Here is a 16,282-nt window from a genome sequence, read left to right as displayed (position 1 = left end):
ACCCACAAAACTGTTTTAATATATTATTGTTAAATCTGTGTTCTACAGTCCAGGCAGAAATTTAAGGGGGGGAGGGGTGGGGAAGGAGGATGATAAATGACAAAACTACTTGTCACAACTATAACTCTGGGTGGTTTTGTTGTTGGTTGGTGGTTTTTGTTTTTGTTTTTTTTTTAACATGTAACACCATCTGGTTGAAATGTCTCAGAGTAGTCCTGGTTGGGATTTAAAAATCTGACAGTAGAAAGAATGACACTTCTAAAAATCTTGGATTTTAAAACTATTCTTTTAACCAGATCCTTCCTATATGACTTTAAGAATGTGGCAGAGAGCAAAGCATAGCTGGCATTTACAATAAAAAATGTGCCTTCCATAATTCTATTAACATGAAAGAAGATTTTCTTTCCATTTCTCTAATCTAGTTTGAAAAGCATATTATTCCAAGGGTGGAGCGGGGGAGAGAGCGGCTAGCACACAGCTTCAGCGACAACCAAAAGTTAAACAAATGAACCAGAAATAATGGGAAGTTCACATGTGAATTGAATTACTACCTGGACCTGTAAGAAAGAATTGTTCTGCAGAAATTATTTGAATTGCATTTTATATTAAATATTTGTAGCAGGTCCATTATAAATATTGTTGGTTATCAAATATGAAATCTACAAGAGCAGTTATTTGGTGAAAATGTATAAAATTACATTTAGCACTAATACAACATTAAGCAACAGAAGTCTAAATGCACAAAGGTGAAACATACAGGTGAGTAGTTACACAGATGCTTCAGAGGCTAAGGAGAAGCTAAGGATCACAATAGCTCAGGGACTAAACAGAGGGAGGTTCAAGCAGCAGAATGGATAAAAGACTCTGGAGAAAGAATTTGAGAAGGTGGATCAGAAATGTGGCATTTGCGGACTCAGTTAATGGGGAGGAAGGAGAATATCAAGTTTGCTCTTATTCTTAAAGGAAAAAGGAAAGAGAAGCAAAAATGAGTAGGGGGGTGGGGCAGAGGAGAAGGAGGAAAACATTCCGCTTTGAGACTGGTTACTTTCCAGGCAAAATACAGTCTATGTATAGGTCATTATATTTTACTCTGTCACATAGTGTCTTTTCAGGGGAATAAACAGTTTATTTGCAGTTGTACAACACACATTAATATTCAGTCATGGCTGTGAGTTTTTATATATAGAATCCTTCAAATAAATAGATTTTTTTTCCCTCTAATTTATGTGAACGTAACAATTAATACATAACTACAAGAGTTTTAAAATGGCAGAAGTATATGTGAGGATTTTTTAAGTTTTCACCCACTTCCTTGAATAACAACTGCATGTGTCCAGATGCATTGATTCAGAGTCCGTTCTTATTCTGCCCCAGAGCAGAATGCGTGCCCATGGTAATTTTAAGGAAGAAGTCTATATAAGTAGTGGTCTTATTTAAATTATAAAATAACCCAGAGAGGGCTGAATAGAAGCATGAGTGTACATGCTTGTGAAGCTTTTTCTTACATGATAGCTGTTCGCTGGAGAATGAGAATGAATAATGGCATTCTCACATTCAATAAATCGGCTCGTTCAATGTAATCAGAGCAAGATCAGTTGACTTCATTGACAAAAATAAGTCTCTGTTCATTTTTACTAGCTGAGCAGTTCCAGCACAGCTAAGGGTATGTTTACGCAGAAAGAGTGTGATTGTAGTGCAGGTAGGCATACCCACACTAGCTTTAACCTAGCTATCAGAGGTAACACTAGTCAGGAAGACATGGTGGCATGGACTTCAGTGTGGGCTAGTAACCTGAATAAATAGCTAGAGTCCCCAATGGGCTTGTACTGGGGCAACTAGCCTGCACTGAAGCCCATGTCCTCATGTCTTCACTACTATTATTACCCACTCTAGCTAGATTAAAGCTAGATGCCTATCCACCTTCATTTACTGTGTACAGATACCCTAAGACGTTAAATGGAAGCAGTTAATCAACATGGCAGAAGTGAATTGATGCAACACAAAATTCAGAGCCCAGGAGGAGGTGGGAATGAAGGTGGGTTTAAATCATCTTTGTACCCTCCAAATCATGGGCTGTTCTGGGTGCTGGAGAGGGCCCTGATGTAACATTGGAGAAAGCCCAGAGAAGAGCAACAAAACTCATGAAAGGTCTACAACAGATGAGCTCTGAAGAAAGATTAAAAAAAAATTGGGTTTGTTCAGTCTGGAAAAGAGAAGACTGAGGGGGGACATGATACGTCTTCAAGTACAGGTTGTTATGAAGAGGAGGGTGGTAAATTGTTCTCCTTAACCACTGAGGACAGGATGAGAAGTAATGGGTTTAAATTGCAGCAAGGGAGGTTTAAGGTAGACATTAGGGAAATCTACCTGTCAAGGTAGTTAAGCACTGGAACAAATTGCCTAGGGAGGTTGTGGAATCTCCATCATTGGAGGTTTTTAAGAAGCGGTTAGACAAACACCTGTCAGGGATGGTCTAGATAATACTTAGTCCTGCCGGGGACTGGATTAGATGACCTAGTTATGTCCCTTCCAGTTCTACATTTCTATGGTTCTGTGATTCCAAGGAATCCCTGTCTAGGTTGCAGTAGGCTCCCTGGGCTGCTCTGTGGGCCACACCAGTGACTGGAATCTCCTCAATGCTGTGTGCTGTGGCCCTACCCTTAGCATGTCCCTCCAGACCCCTACACTAGACTTTGTGAGGGGGTCCTCAGAGGGCACCCTTATGTCTGTCTCTACTGTGCCTGAGGTGTGGGAATCATCCTCTGGCCAGATATGGAGCTTTTAGGGTCCATTTCATTTTACATGGTATAAAAGAGGATGTCATCCATTATGACTTTCAGATGGATAACTCCTCCATACACCATGGCTAAGGTGATGGATTTTCTTCCCTACCCAACATATCATAGTCTCTTAGGAACCATAATTGAGTAGTTATTGTTTAAGTGACTTGCCCAAGGTCACATAGCAAGTCAGTGGCACAAGCTGGACTTGAACCCAGATCTGACTCCTAGTGCTTTGTTCTAAATACCAGACCACACCATTGCATGATATTGAAGATTAACTTGGAAGATAACTAAATACTTTGTTTTTCCCCAGCTGAAGTTTTTGTTTACTCACAGGTGTATGGGCCATTGTCAGCTGTAGTGAAGCCCATCACAGTATATTTCTGTTCAAAGCGAATCACTATATTACAGAGCCATAATGTAATGTTTCTTCTGTAATTGATAACTCCTGCATAGGAATAGAAGTGTTACATCTACAATCACCCCCGTGCACACTATATGAATCAGATCCTGCAGTCCCATTGAGTTCCATGGCAAAATTCCCATGCACTTCAAAGAGAGCGGGATTTGGCCCTTATGTGTCTTTTAATTTTTTTCTCCCAAAACTTTAAAATAATTAATCAGGTGTGCAGAGTTCAAATGCTAGCAAGGTGCATACTGACTACAGATAAGATACAACCTGCATTTGCAAGAGCACTTTCTTCCCGCATGATACAAATAATAAAGGCTCAGCTTCTCAGTTCTGCTCAGGCAAGACCCATTGGCTTCAGAGGGAGTTTGTAAAGACCTTTTAAAAGCTGAATGAGGAAGTCAGGAGTTGGCCCAGTGATCGAAGTTTATGGATGAGCCATCAAATCGGATTCACATAGAATCAGTTTTATTGCCAGGTAAGAAATTCATATTAATATAGTGAATACATATGTTTACAAATAAACATTCTTAAAAAACAAACAAACATTTTAATCATAGGAAGTATTATTGGTATCATAAACTCTGTAGTTGTTAACAAGTATTAACACGGGTTTACTTACAGAACATACAGTTACTAAAATATTTCCACATAAAATATGCTAAAGTTACACAAAAATCTGTGTGGATAAGAGTGCAGCTGAAGTGTGTATCTAAAGCATATGGATTAACAGCAACATTCCATAAAGGGTCAAATTAGGTTAGCCAGTTGTGAAGGCAATAAAGGTTAAAGGAATGAAGTGAGATAGTGGAGAACTTGGAGTGTGTGCAAAGTATTAGTCCATGGGCTTTGTCTACTTCTCATAGACTTAAAATAGATGATCATACAATTTAGAAGCACACTTATAGAGTGATGCCTGTATTGTCAGGATGCAAATCAAGCTTGAGATGGCTGGATAAGTGATCTGTCCTTTAGCCTCTTTTAAACTTCTCTGCTCTTGCATCCTTGCAAAAATCTAAGAAGAAATACTGCCTGAATCAGCTAAATACAGTTAAGAAATCCCACCTTTGATTCACTTTACAGCATAGAATTCTCAGACTCATGGAGCCAATCATGTCCTGATACATTATGAAACTAAACTAAACTTAAGGAGAATTGACAGCCAGTGAGAATGTAAATTTTATTGGGATGGTTAGTTTATGACTTGGCCAAATGACTTCTTTTTTGGGAGGGCAGGGATTTTAGTGCATGATGAAAGTGAAATGCAGATTGCACTGCCTGGTGTCAGGCTGTTGCCACACAGTCTTAGTCTCACAATTATTCACTTCACTGCTGATGTACACACATTTTGCCATTCCAGGACTGCAGGCTGCTAACTGTGCCAAATTCTGGAGTGGTTTTATTGATATGAAAAATGTATCCAAGTAATCAGAACCATGGTAAGGCGAGACGGAGTCTGATTTTTAAACCCAGACCTTTGTGATGTCTGAGGCTAGTGCAGTAGTCCCCTTTATCAAATAGCCCACCAAGAGGGGGGACACCACTAACAAAAGCAAACAAAGAAAAGACAATATGCCATGTAACATTTAATTGAACTTTGAAGGAGAACTACTGTGCCTAAAAGCAAATATAGAATGAAAGACTATAGGGGATTTTAGGTAGGAAAATTATGGTTTACCATAGGGGGTGAGGGGCTAACTAAATATTCCTGACCTTGCAACCACTACACGGAGATGAAACATGAATATTCATTCTTGACAACAAAAGAGGGCAGAGAGGCTGATGGGGATGGAACCCTTCTAATACTTTAATAAAACATGAGGAAATAAGCTTAAAAGAACACGGGTTTCACTTTGAGAAACAAGACTGTCATTGAACAATAGCAATACAGTAAAGGCACCACCCACGCTTATTTATTTTCAGTCCGAAGCAGTTGAATATAGGCAAAACATTTAGGTGAAGAAAAAGTCTTGACAGTCCGCAAAGTGAGAGTTGTTACCTTCTGCCTGGAAAACAGGACTGAGGGGGAGTGGTTTTCTGCCCACTGCCCTCGCCTTCCCGCACTCCCACCCCACATTCTGTCATATGATATGTCTCTTATTTTGGAGGTTCAAAAAACATTTAAACTAAACCAAAAATAAACTAAAATAAAAGCGTCTTGTGTTTGTTGTTGTCCTTCTGGACTCTTTGCCAGCCAGAAAGTTCTCATATGTTTTTAATTGTAACAGTCTTCGTTGGATTCACATGAAAGAGTCTTTTGTCTATTTTATTTTATTGGGGGTTTTTTTGCGCTTCATATAGTGATGGCATGAAAGTACAATAATGTTAGGGCTGGTACCAAGTTATTTGCACTTGGGTTTTCACAGGTCTAGTGATTATTATTAGAATTTATACAAAATTCCTGACCAAAACAATGTATTACAGTATATTGTTCTCTCTCACTAGCTCTCTGTCTCAAGGCAGGAACATAGTGTAATGGTTTAAGCAGACATAAAGTTTCTCTAGATTGTGCTACTTCTCATCATGGATTTCAGTTTCAAGTAAAAAAAAAATTAGTCACAAGGGTTTGTTTTCCAGTGTGAAATACAAATGGTGTTTCTAATTCAACCTTCAGTGTATTGCTGAATGGTATTAGCCCACTCTTTGCCTTACAATTGGCTTCATAGCAGGAATGTCCAAGTGGAAGTTCCTTTCTTTCTTGATGTCGGTTTTTTTTTTGTTTTTTTGTTTGTTTGTTTTTTGCCTCTTTCAGTTGTGTGTGTGGGGTTTTTTTGTTTTGTTTTGTTTTGTTTTTAAAGGGATCTTTTTTTCTCAAAAGCAATCTCAAACAGTTACTTCTGTCTTGCTGTTAGTTATGAAATATGGCTGTGGGGGTAGATAGTGCTGGCTCCGAGTTGTCAGTGGGTCACTTGCTGCTGGTTCTCCTGTGCCGTGCTTTCCCTTGTTTGCATATGTCTGCCGTCGGAGGGACTGGACACTGGGGTCCCAGGTTTTGAAGTTGGAGTTGTAAGCTAAGGGGTGTGTGTGCATCTTTGAGACTTTGGATTTCTGCCCATTCTGTCTGGTTGTGCCATTGTCAGGCGTGTACGTTCTGTCTTCTTCTCTGCGCACTGGGTGCAGTGGCAGGCTCCCCTTGGCAGCCAGTTCTGCAAGGTGTCGGCGTTTGGAATAGAAGTCGTCGTTGACCTTGTCAGCTATTTGATTTCAAAAAGAGGAGGGGAAAAAAAGAAAAGGTCAGTTGAGTGCAGGAAAATATTAAACATCAATGCAGAGTGTATAGTCCATCATGTCGATTACATCTAGATCAGCTAGAAAAACAAATCTTTCTAGATGGGAATAAAAATCCATTCTTAAAATGGTTTTGGTAGAAAGATTCAATGATCTTTTCCTTAGATCTTTATGGATAGCAGCAGCCCAGGTATTAGTGGCTTCAGTATAATATTTCAACAGATTTAAACTGGCCATGCAAATGTCCACCTATACCATACATTTCTGAAAACCAAAAGACACCAATTTTAATTCTCATTAAGAGCCTGTGCCAAAGCTCATAGAACTCAATGTGAATCTTTCCATTGACTTCAGTGGGCTCTGGATCAAGCTCTAAATATGCCAGGCTCTGCAGGTGTCACCCAGGTACCATTCTCACTGTGTATGTTGTTTGTTATCCCTTTAAAAAAAAAAAGCTGTTGTCTTTCCACATTTTGAGACTCTGGACCAATATTGCCCATCCCATAGAGAGGCAACCTGAAAACTCTCCATAACTAACCTTGCAGAATTTACCAAATCATCTCACAAAGGAAGGGAGTTGGGGAACTGGCAGAGGTGAAGTCTCCCAACCCCATGAATCCCAGCGATTCATGAAGGGAAGCCTTAGTCCTGCAGAGGAGGTGCTGTTCACTACAATGCTGCTTAGGTAACAGAGCTTTCACAGAGAACCCCTGTAGTAATACCCACAAAGGGGATCTAGCAGGAATCTATACTGATTCAAACTACAGTATGTGAACTATCAGAGGGGTAGCCGTGTTGGTCTGAATCTATAAAAAGCAACAGAGGGTCCTGTGGCACCTTTGAGACTAACAGAAGTACTGGGAGCATAAGCTTTCGTGGGTAAGAACCTCACTTCTTTAGATGCAAGTGCCACAGAACCCTCTGTTGCTTTTTACAGTATGTGAAGTTCCACTTGGATAAGGGGTCAGCAAGGATGATGCTGTTGATAATAGTGGGTAGGTCCCTGGCTCTACCTCAGCCCTGCCTTCAAAGTACCATGGAAGTACATCCCCCATCAGAGCTAGAGAAAAGGATCTTTTATGGGATCCCAAGAGCAGAGAGACACTATGGCAGACATGGCATTTCCATTCGGTCCCCCGCACCCTCCCAACCTCCCTGATTTACCAGTTTTTCCCCTCCTCCATTTGCAGAGCATCCTCTACCCGTTGCTTTTTAAATGGTGAATTCAGTCAGGAGCAGAATGACTCTGGAGGGCTAGCTGTAGTGTTTGTTTGTGCACACAGCAAAAATACAAAACCATTTGTCACAATTCAACACAAACAGCACACTCTGCTCAAGAGAGGCTGCTGCAGGCAGAGATGAGATGCATTTGGTACAGCTGTGATAGGAAGCAATGGAACCAAATGCTTTGGGTTCCTCACTTTCAGGCAGGGCCGGCACTTCCATTTAGGCGACCGAGGCGGTCGCTTAGGGCACCAGGATTTGGGGGGGGCGGCATTTTGCTGCCGTTGGCAGCAATTCTGCGGCGGGGGGTCCTTCCACGCTCCGGGTCTTTGGCGACAACTTTGCGGCGAGTCCTTCACTCGCTCCGGGACCCGCCGCCGTAGTGCCACAAAGACCGAGAGTGCGGAAGGACCACTGCGACGCAGAATTGCCGACGACGACCGGGAGCGCGGAAGGACCCCCGCCTAGGGCGCCAAAAACCCTGGCGCCGCTCCTGCTTTCAGAAGCACTAAATTAACACACATCCTGATAAATTTTCTTACCATCATTCCTAAAAACTGCATGTGGCATACCATTTTATTATAGAGGAATATCAGCAAAATACCAATATTTAGACATGGAGCTGGTGACAAACTAAGCAAAGGGACTATAGGAAAACTGTGGTTACAATGAGTAGTATGGATGTTGCAATGCAATGTAATGTACTATCTTTTTTTATTTCAATACGGAGTCAGAGGCACTTGCCCCATCATCTTTGAAAAATATCTTTATTTAATGGAGGTTGTTTGGACTCTGCAGAATGTGCTTGCTGCCATGAATGGGTACTTTGCTGTGCCTTATGTTCCCCTAAAGAGGGCAGATTTGACTTTGCCAAACCATCCTTTGCACCAGCTCTGGGTGTGCCATAACAAATTATATCCCCTTTCCTTCAAGCTAAAACCTACTTGGCCTCTGCAAGTCCTTTAGACACCACTCTTGCTGTAGAGCCCGACATCTATTTCCACCATGTTGCATGCTTCCCTCGGCTGCCATTCCATTTTTTTGCACCTTTGCTATTGGTACAGATTCTGTTGTGCTCTAGTCCTAAACATCGCTAATCCAGAATTTAGCCTTACAGTATGGAACTTTAATTCAGAAGGTGAAATTTACCCCTGTGCAGAGGGCCGGCATGAAGGCAACTCACCACATCCATCCTCAAAATAGGGCTTCGTTAAAATATAAATGGTGCATCCTGCTTGTGCAGGCCCTCTGCACAGGGTGGATTTTACTCACAAAGGTTGCTGCTCATCATCTCAGGAAACTATCTGCGTAATGGCCATAGAACTGGGTTTTCTTTTTCGATTGTAGATTTCATCACTGAAGATGTATTTTCCCTCAGATTAAGTGAAATTGCTTAGGAAGGAGACTATGCTGTAAAATTAGGTTTTACATGCCTTACCTATCTCCATCTGTCTCTCTCTTAATTGGCAATTGAATGCTTTCTATAATGTACAGGTGCAGTAAAGAATTTGTCTTCCCTTTTAATTAAAATACAGAATGTAGATAATAGCCTGTTCTAATTTCAATACACGATGTGCGAATGCAATTACTGATAAAGCTGTAATATATTACAAAGAAGACTTGCTAGAGTTTTCTTCCTTTTACAAATCTGTGATCTAAACAGCCAGGAAATTACATTTACTTTGTTTCTGAATGACTTTTGTCAGTCTAAATATGGACAGTCCTATTTATTGCAAAACAGTCTTCATCCGTATTTGTTAGGGGAAAAAAAAAAACCCTGCAGTTTCACATTGATGGATAAGCAGCCCCTCTTATTAGCTTCTCATGAGCACTTATGCTAGCAAGTATCTATTTGCAAATATGTATTCACACCAGATACTTTTATGTGGCCATACTGGTAGATTTGAGTTAGCCAGTCAGGGAGCAGGAATCACTACCATATGACTTAGGCCTTGTCTATATGAGAAAAGTCCCACCAGTTTAAACAATTTTAAATCAATCTAATTAAATTGGTTCAAACTCCCAATGTAGACACACAACAGTTCCATGTTTAAATTGATTTAATTTTCATTGGAAAATTACTAGATTAAGATAAACTGATTTAAATATGGGTTAAAGTATGGGTTCAGATCCATTTAGCTAGATCTATGTAGTTAAACTGGGGCAACTTCTGTCATATAGGCAATGTCTTAGGTGATCAATCACAACTAAGTAATGAATTAGGAATAGTAAATGATCAAAGTAATAATCATGACACACAATTTATGAGCAATCTGTTGGGTGAAAATGTTTGCAAAGGCCATTCACTAAATAATATTTATCAAATTAATAAAATCTGTGTCTATTCATAAATAATGAATGAACTGGGGGGAAAAAAGACGGTTAACATCATATAGGACTAGATTGCAATAGACTTATTCACAATGAATAGTACCTTTAACTGCATTGGTACTTCCACTTAAGTCAATTGTAGAACTTGTGAAAGAAATGGCTTCTAAACTGGAGCCATGGTTATCAGAAATCTGGCCCTGAATAAGTATGTTCTCTGTGAATAGTTTTCTGAGCTCCAGTTTTAGGTATAATTCTAATGGAGTATTCCAAGGTTAATACTACCCACTTCCAGATCTTCTCTTGGCTAAGTAAGCAATGCCCCAAAGAGACAACCTTAATTCCTTGATTTCTTTTTCTTCATACTCTTTTTGTTGGCCATATCTTTCATGCTGGAGCAGTGCCTGCATTCAGATTTCTGTCAGATACAAGATCTATTACTCAGATCTCTAGATATATTAAGATAAATGTTCTCACACAACAGTAAATTGTGTTACCATTGTAGCCCTAATAGTTCAATTGTTTAATATAAAACAGGCTCCCATTGCAAAAGCTAGAGGTGGGGAGAGCAAAGCCTAGAAAGTGCTGTGAATATGAGGTGTCTGGTGGTTTTATTTTGCCCTTATACAAGTTATATGTATTCTGTGTAAAATTTGCAGCTATTTTATTGGTTGATCTCGAAGGCCAAATAAATAGATTCTGCAAATACAGTTCCATTTTGTTAAGTATTTCAGCTAACTAAATCCAGTGAGACTTTCTAGAGTTTTACAAAACTAACGGCTGGAAATCTGAGAATCAAGGTAACAGCAAAGTTCAATTTGCAAAAGTTAGCCAGTGAAAAGTAAATGGGTGAAATTGGCAGCACTGGGGAATGACTGCATTTGATTTGCTTTAGGCTGCTGAGATAGCATGGGAAAGTTGGCATTTGAACCTGTACTAATCAAATCACTCATGGCTGTCCTCTGAGAGATTCCCACATGTGCCTAACACTTTGATTTTGTAAAGAAGCCTTAGGAAGCTGCCTAGGACTCTTGCCTCTTTCTTGGTTTTCTTTCATCATGGCCCACAGTGCATGCATCTGAAGATAGCTTCTGCTATTCAGTATGAAAAATTCAAAGGCAGCTGAAAATTACTGTTGGTTCATCTTTTGAGAAAATTTAGAGTTGTCACGGATGTTCTTTATGAGGTGAGGTCTACAAAGCCGTAGGACTCTCCCAGTTTATGCTACAGCTACCATTCAATTCCTATCCTATTTTGAAAGCTTAAATTCTGTGTCTCATTTCTCAGTTCATTCTGTCATTTAACCCATTTTGAAAGCTGTCTAGAATGTCTTTGAAGGAAGAGACGTGATTGTACTTTCGTTCTTCCCTGCTATGTTAAATACTACGAAATTTCTGTCTATATTCAATCTTCTAGTTCATCCTCTCACTATCAATATGATCAGTGTTGATAGCATCTTTTGATAGTGAAGAAATGCTGAAATGAGTGCCTACGTATATGGGGAAAATGTGTATTATACCCTGTTCCTCCCACTCACACTTGAATAACTCAAAAAAACAGCTGAATAATTTTTGCTCAAACTTTTCCAAAGACTATTCACCGTCAGGCTGAAACCAAACACCCAAAATTTCACCCCCAAATAATTTATTTGAGAAAGTTGTGAGCAACTAGAAAGAAGAAATTAGAATTAGAGTATTGTTGGTTGCAAATTGTGTGACAGAACAATTTACCATCAGAAAATGTTGATTCAACATAATCAAACATTTTTTCAGGAATGGCTCAATGTCGAAATTTTCACATTTTGTTTAGACTTTTGTTATAATATGTAAAAGTAAAAACAATGAAGTTGAGATGAAACATTGTGATATTATCAAAATGAGATGTTTCAATAAAGTTGAAATGAAATATTTTTAGAATAGTTCATTTTGAGAAATATTCCCAGATTTCAACTTTCTGCCCCAATCCAGGGTGAAACCAAATTTTTTAATTACAGAATTTCCTATGGAATGGAAACCAACTTTTGACCAGCTCTAGTTACAGAGAAAACTGGACTTCTCTTTACCTGTCAGATATAGGTATTATTGAACCCATCTTACAGGTAGGAAAATGGAGGCATGGAGGGATTACATAACATGCCCAAGGTAAAGCAGAATCTAGAAACAAGTTAGGGAAAAACATTTTCTTCTTACCTCTGTGGCTAGTACTAAAATATTGTGTTTCTATAATATTTGTAGAACAACATTATTTCTTAAAAGCTAATTTAACATCTATAAATTCCCAGATCTTTTTTAATTGTAGACTTTCCACCCTAATACATAAAATATGTCTTTATAAATTTCAAAAGATATTGCGTTCAAATCATATTGGGTTTGCATTTTTTATTAAAAATCCTTCATATTTATTTCCACTGTGTGTCAAGTGGATCACATTTTCATTACTTAATGAAATAAACCTGATAAACCTTTGTCACTATTAACAAACATACTGCATGTCAGCTTCATTTTGAAAAAGCAAAAATACCAAAACTGATTTTTATTAAATTAGACCTAAGCGTTCTTTTTGCATAGAAACTTATTATCAACCTATGCAGCCTCACACATACAGTAGGAGTTTATTTGAATTTTGTAGCCAATTTTAACAAAAGGAGTTATCAATATAAATGATTCCAGTGTATGAATATGCCTATTAGTGATGGATTTTAGCCCTGTCAATTTTTGTTGGTGTTGTATGGTCACTAAAATCCCCCTTATATTTTTATCATCTTTGCAACTACAGTTTGACTTCTTGTTCCTTCTCTAAGGCAGGGGGAAGAGAAGTTGGAAGGAAATGGTACTTGATCAGAGCTGTTTCATGTGTAGCACAAAGTCAATGGGCCAGATTCTGACTGACTGACCTATTGGTGTGCATGAAAGCAGAGGACAGAACTAGTCCAAACCTTTTCCTGTGTGTATATATGGCAGCGTGGACTAGATCTGGAGGCCCCCTGCTGGAGGCCTTGTGGCCCTGCCACAGAAAAGAGCAGCAAGAATTCCTCCAGGCAGCCTAGAGTGGCTGCAGAGGAGTGGCCAATCCAAGGGGCTGATGGAGCAGCCAATCCAGGGCCAGAAGGGCCCTATACAAGAGAAGCAGCAGAGCGCAGAAGTTAAGTTGCTGGGTGGAGCTCAAAGAGTGAAGACTAGGTGACTGGCTGGCTGCAAGTGTAGCAGTACCATGGACATCTCACTGCGGAAAGCTCACTGCAGACAGGACTGAAGCCCAGGGAAGGCTGCTGAAGACTGGGTGCCTGGCTGGCTGGATAGAGTAGCAGCAAGACCATGAAAAGGTCAGTGCAGGCAGGCTGAGCCCAGGACCTGGCCAGACCAGGCAAGGGTACCCCGCTGGTCTGGTTGAAGACTGAACCTAGGGAGGCCTGCTGAAGCACCACCAGCTGTGGGTACTGAGATGGGCCCCAGCTGGGTGGTTGAAGAAGGCAGTGCCTCTGGGAAGAAGCCTAAGAGCTATGGTCCCATACCAGGTCCATGACAAGAACTTGCGATTGTATACCCCGGAAGGGGAGACAGTGTAGACAGCTCGGTCGGAGGGCTGAGTCGCTGAAGACCCACCAAGAGAACCATCAGCTGGGCGATGTTTGCGAGTGGTGAGTGCCACCCCGTGGAAAGAACTAAAAACAAAAGCAGGCTGACACCCAACCAACCAAAGGGGGGCTGCCTGCAAGAGGTGAGTGCCTCCCCAGGAAAAAGACCAATTGCAGGTGTATCGGCCAGAGAAAAGGGGGCACGCCTGAGAGGTGGGTGCTGACCCCGTTACAGTATGCATGACAGCCAGACACAATTGTAATCCCCGCACTAGAGAAGTACAGGGGCTTCTCCTGTCCATACACCACTGGATGCAAGGCACCCAAAGAGGACAAGGAGAGAGAGGTCCTTGGCCCCATCCCTTAACACATCTAAAACTGGCCTTCAGAACCTACTGAGTGGAGATGGGAGGGTATTCTGCACTCCCTGAAGTAGTGCAGCCGTGGTCATGCTGTACCTAGGGTGGTATGGTTCCTACGTGGTGCAATCAAGCCCCAAGTTGAGTAAGAATGTGAGGCCTATATGAATAATCATCCTGTTATATGAAATGGTTAACTCTTTCTGGTTTACTTAAGATGCAGTTATGGTGTAAACTTGTCCCTCTTTCTCATTTCTTTGCCCCAGGTGTGGATTTATGGGGCCTTGGAGTTCATGGACCTTCTGCTATGAGGTGTAAAGGGGACCAAAACAGAATAAAAATTAATCTCCTAAACTTTTGGAAGGAGGACTGCTCCTCCTATTTCCCAGAGCCTGTCAAAACCCCATCTGGATACCTCTTTGCAGTTGGGGCTTCATAGGTCAGAGAGATCACTTGGAAGTCACTCTGTGAAGCCCAGTCCCCAGGTACTTCTGCTAGTTTCTGTGTGTGTGGAACAATAGAATGTTGATGTGCTCCTAAGGGTGGAAGAGCCAGTGAACTTGCAGCTAATCTTAGATCTGTAGGTTGGAACTTCCTTTACCTTCACATACTTAGAAGTACAACCTCCAAAATTTGAAGAATCTTTTTTTATCTGCATTCCCAATCCCTTCCATCTAAAGCTCCCATAGATTATTATCCTTCTGTTCGTTTTACCATGGGAGGGTTTGACACTTGGTGGGGTGGGGTTGGAGGGGTAGCCATTTAAATGGTTAACACTTTTCTATTGTGACTCTTTGTAAATTAGACATCACAGCTTTGTATGGCTGAACTGTTCTTTTTCCAATTTGATTGTTGTACATCTAAATCAGCTTTAAAACTACCTAAATATAGTAGATGCATGAGTGCACTTTGGGATAAATGTATTATGGATACAGAGCCATCCCTGCATCCCTCAAAATCCCATTTTCAGCTGTTAATGCTGTGTATAACTGTGACATGTCAGCAGTGTGTTTGATTGCACAGTGAAAGACATTGACGTTCAAAGCTAGTCTTGTAAATCCCATTTTCCATCTGTTTAAAGTAGGCTTCTTTAAAAAAACAACAACAAAGAAATCTGCCTCAATAAACACAGACAAAAAAAGAAGGATAAATAGTGTAAAAAATCTTTTGGCAACTCTTAGAGGCCAATATTCCTGAATGTTCTATCTCTCCACCTCAAAATGTGCACACCAACAGGGCAGAAGCATGAAACTGAGAGCCACTGAATATTTCCAAATATATTATAACTGCAACCCAACTATGCTACCCCTAACATGCCAACACCTGATGCTAATCTAGTGCAGAAACATATTCACTATTCAGAGCTTTCTAGCCCTCCCCTTTCTTATTGGGAGGTAAGGGGGAGAAGGAGAGGTGCTTTCATATCGAGCCAAAAATAAAGCATGTACACAGTATATGGATACTTGTGCAGTCATCTTTGAAAACTGCCTGTTGAGTATACCTGGGTGGGTTCTTCTTTATTTTAACCTATCACTGCAAAGGTCTTATTTCCCTTTGTGCACACAGTAGGGTACCAGGAGATCTTGCTCCAGATTCTGCCACTGACTTGCTACATGATCTTGGGAAATCACTTAACCTTTGCATGCCTGCATTTCCCTTGCTCTAAAATGGGCTGTTAATCCTTAACTACCTCCTCAGAGGTGTTCCTAGGATTAATTGCTATTTGTAGAGTGCATTGAGCTCTCAGATGAAAGGCCCTGTAAATTCATTTGTATTGAGTATATTTTGTATGCAAGTCAGTAAAATAGGATTTAAAGATATCACTGTCATATTAGCACAGAGAGAGAGAGAGAAAAGAATTGGAATCTCAGAATTGCATAATGACTATGTACAATAAGAGTTTTAATTCTGAGAGTCACCCCTTTGCTTTTCCTGTCTCTGGTATTAATGGTTAATTAGATGAATTTTGACAGTTCAACATTTTTGTAAGGTTTTTACCTTTTAACTTAGGGTAGTCTATGGTACTTCTGTGGCCCCCAGCATTGTAGTATTTGAATGTATCATTGTCTGTAATGTATTTATCCTCACAATGCCCCGTGTGGTAGGGAAATGCTATTATCTCCATTACAGAGGGGGAACTGAGCTACAGTGAGGCTATGTGACTTGCCCAAGGTCACACATGGAGTCTGTGTCAGAGCAGGAAATTGAATCTCTGTCTCCTGGGTCCTCAGGTAGTGCCCTAACCACTTCACCATTCTTCCTCTCCTAGTGTACCCATAAACTTAATGATAGCTTATTATATCTGAGGAAACTATATGTTGAAACATGGACAATTTCCCCTAAAAAGCTGGGTTTTTTGTTTTCAGAAATCTGGGTG

The 16,282-nt window shown here is 40.4% G+C and overlaps 1 protein-coding gene across 1 annotated transcript in view; it reads right to left on the bottom strand.

Moving 5' to 3' along the window:
- Positions 1–5,987: 5,987 nt before the first annotated feature.
- SHISA9 (shisa family member 9) overlaps positions 5,988–16,282 on the bottom strand; it is a 263,418-nt gene continuing 253,123 nt past the window's right edge. The window contains exon 5 of the mRNA XM_034783267.1: positions 5,988–6,386. Coding sequence (XP_034639158.1) covers positions 6,016–6,386 — 371 coding nt within the window. The 3' untranslated portion in view covers positions 5,988–6,015. The remainder of the gene's footprint in view (positions 6,387–16,282) is intronic.

This window comes from Trachemys scripta, chromosome 10 (genome assembly GCF_013100865.1).
Source record: "Trachemys scripta elegans isolate TJP31775 chromosome 10, CAS_Tse_1.0, whole genome shotgun sequence".
NCBI lineage: Eukaryota > Metazoa > Chordata > Testudines > Emydidae > Trachemys > Trachemys scripta.
Note: the sequence above shows the minus strand (reverse complement) of the source record. Positions and strands in the feature narration are given on the sequence as shown.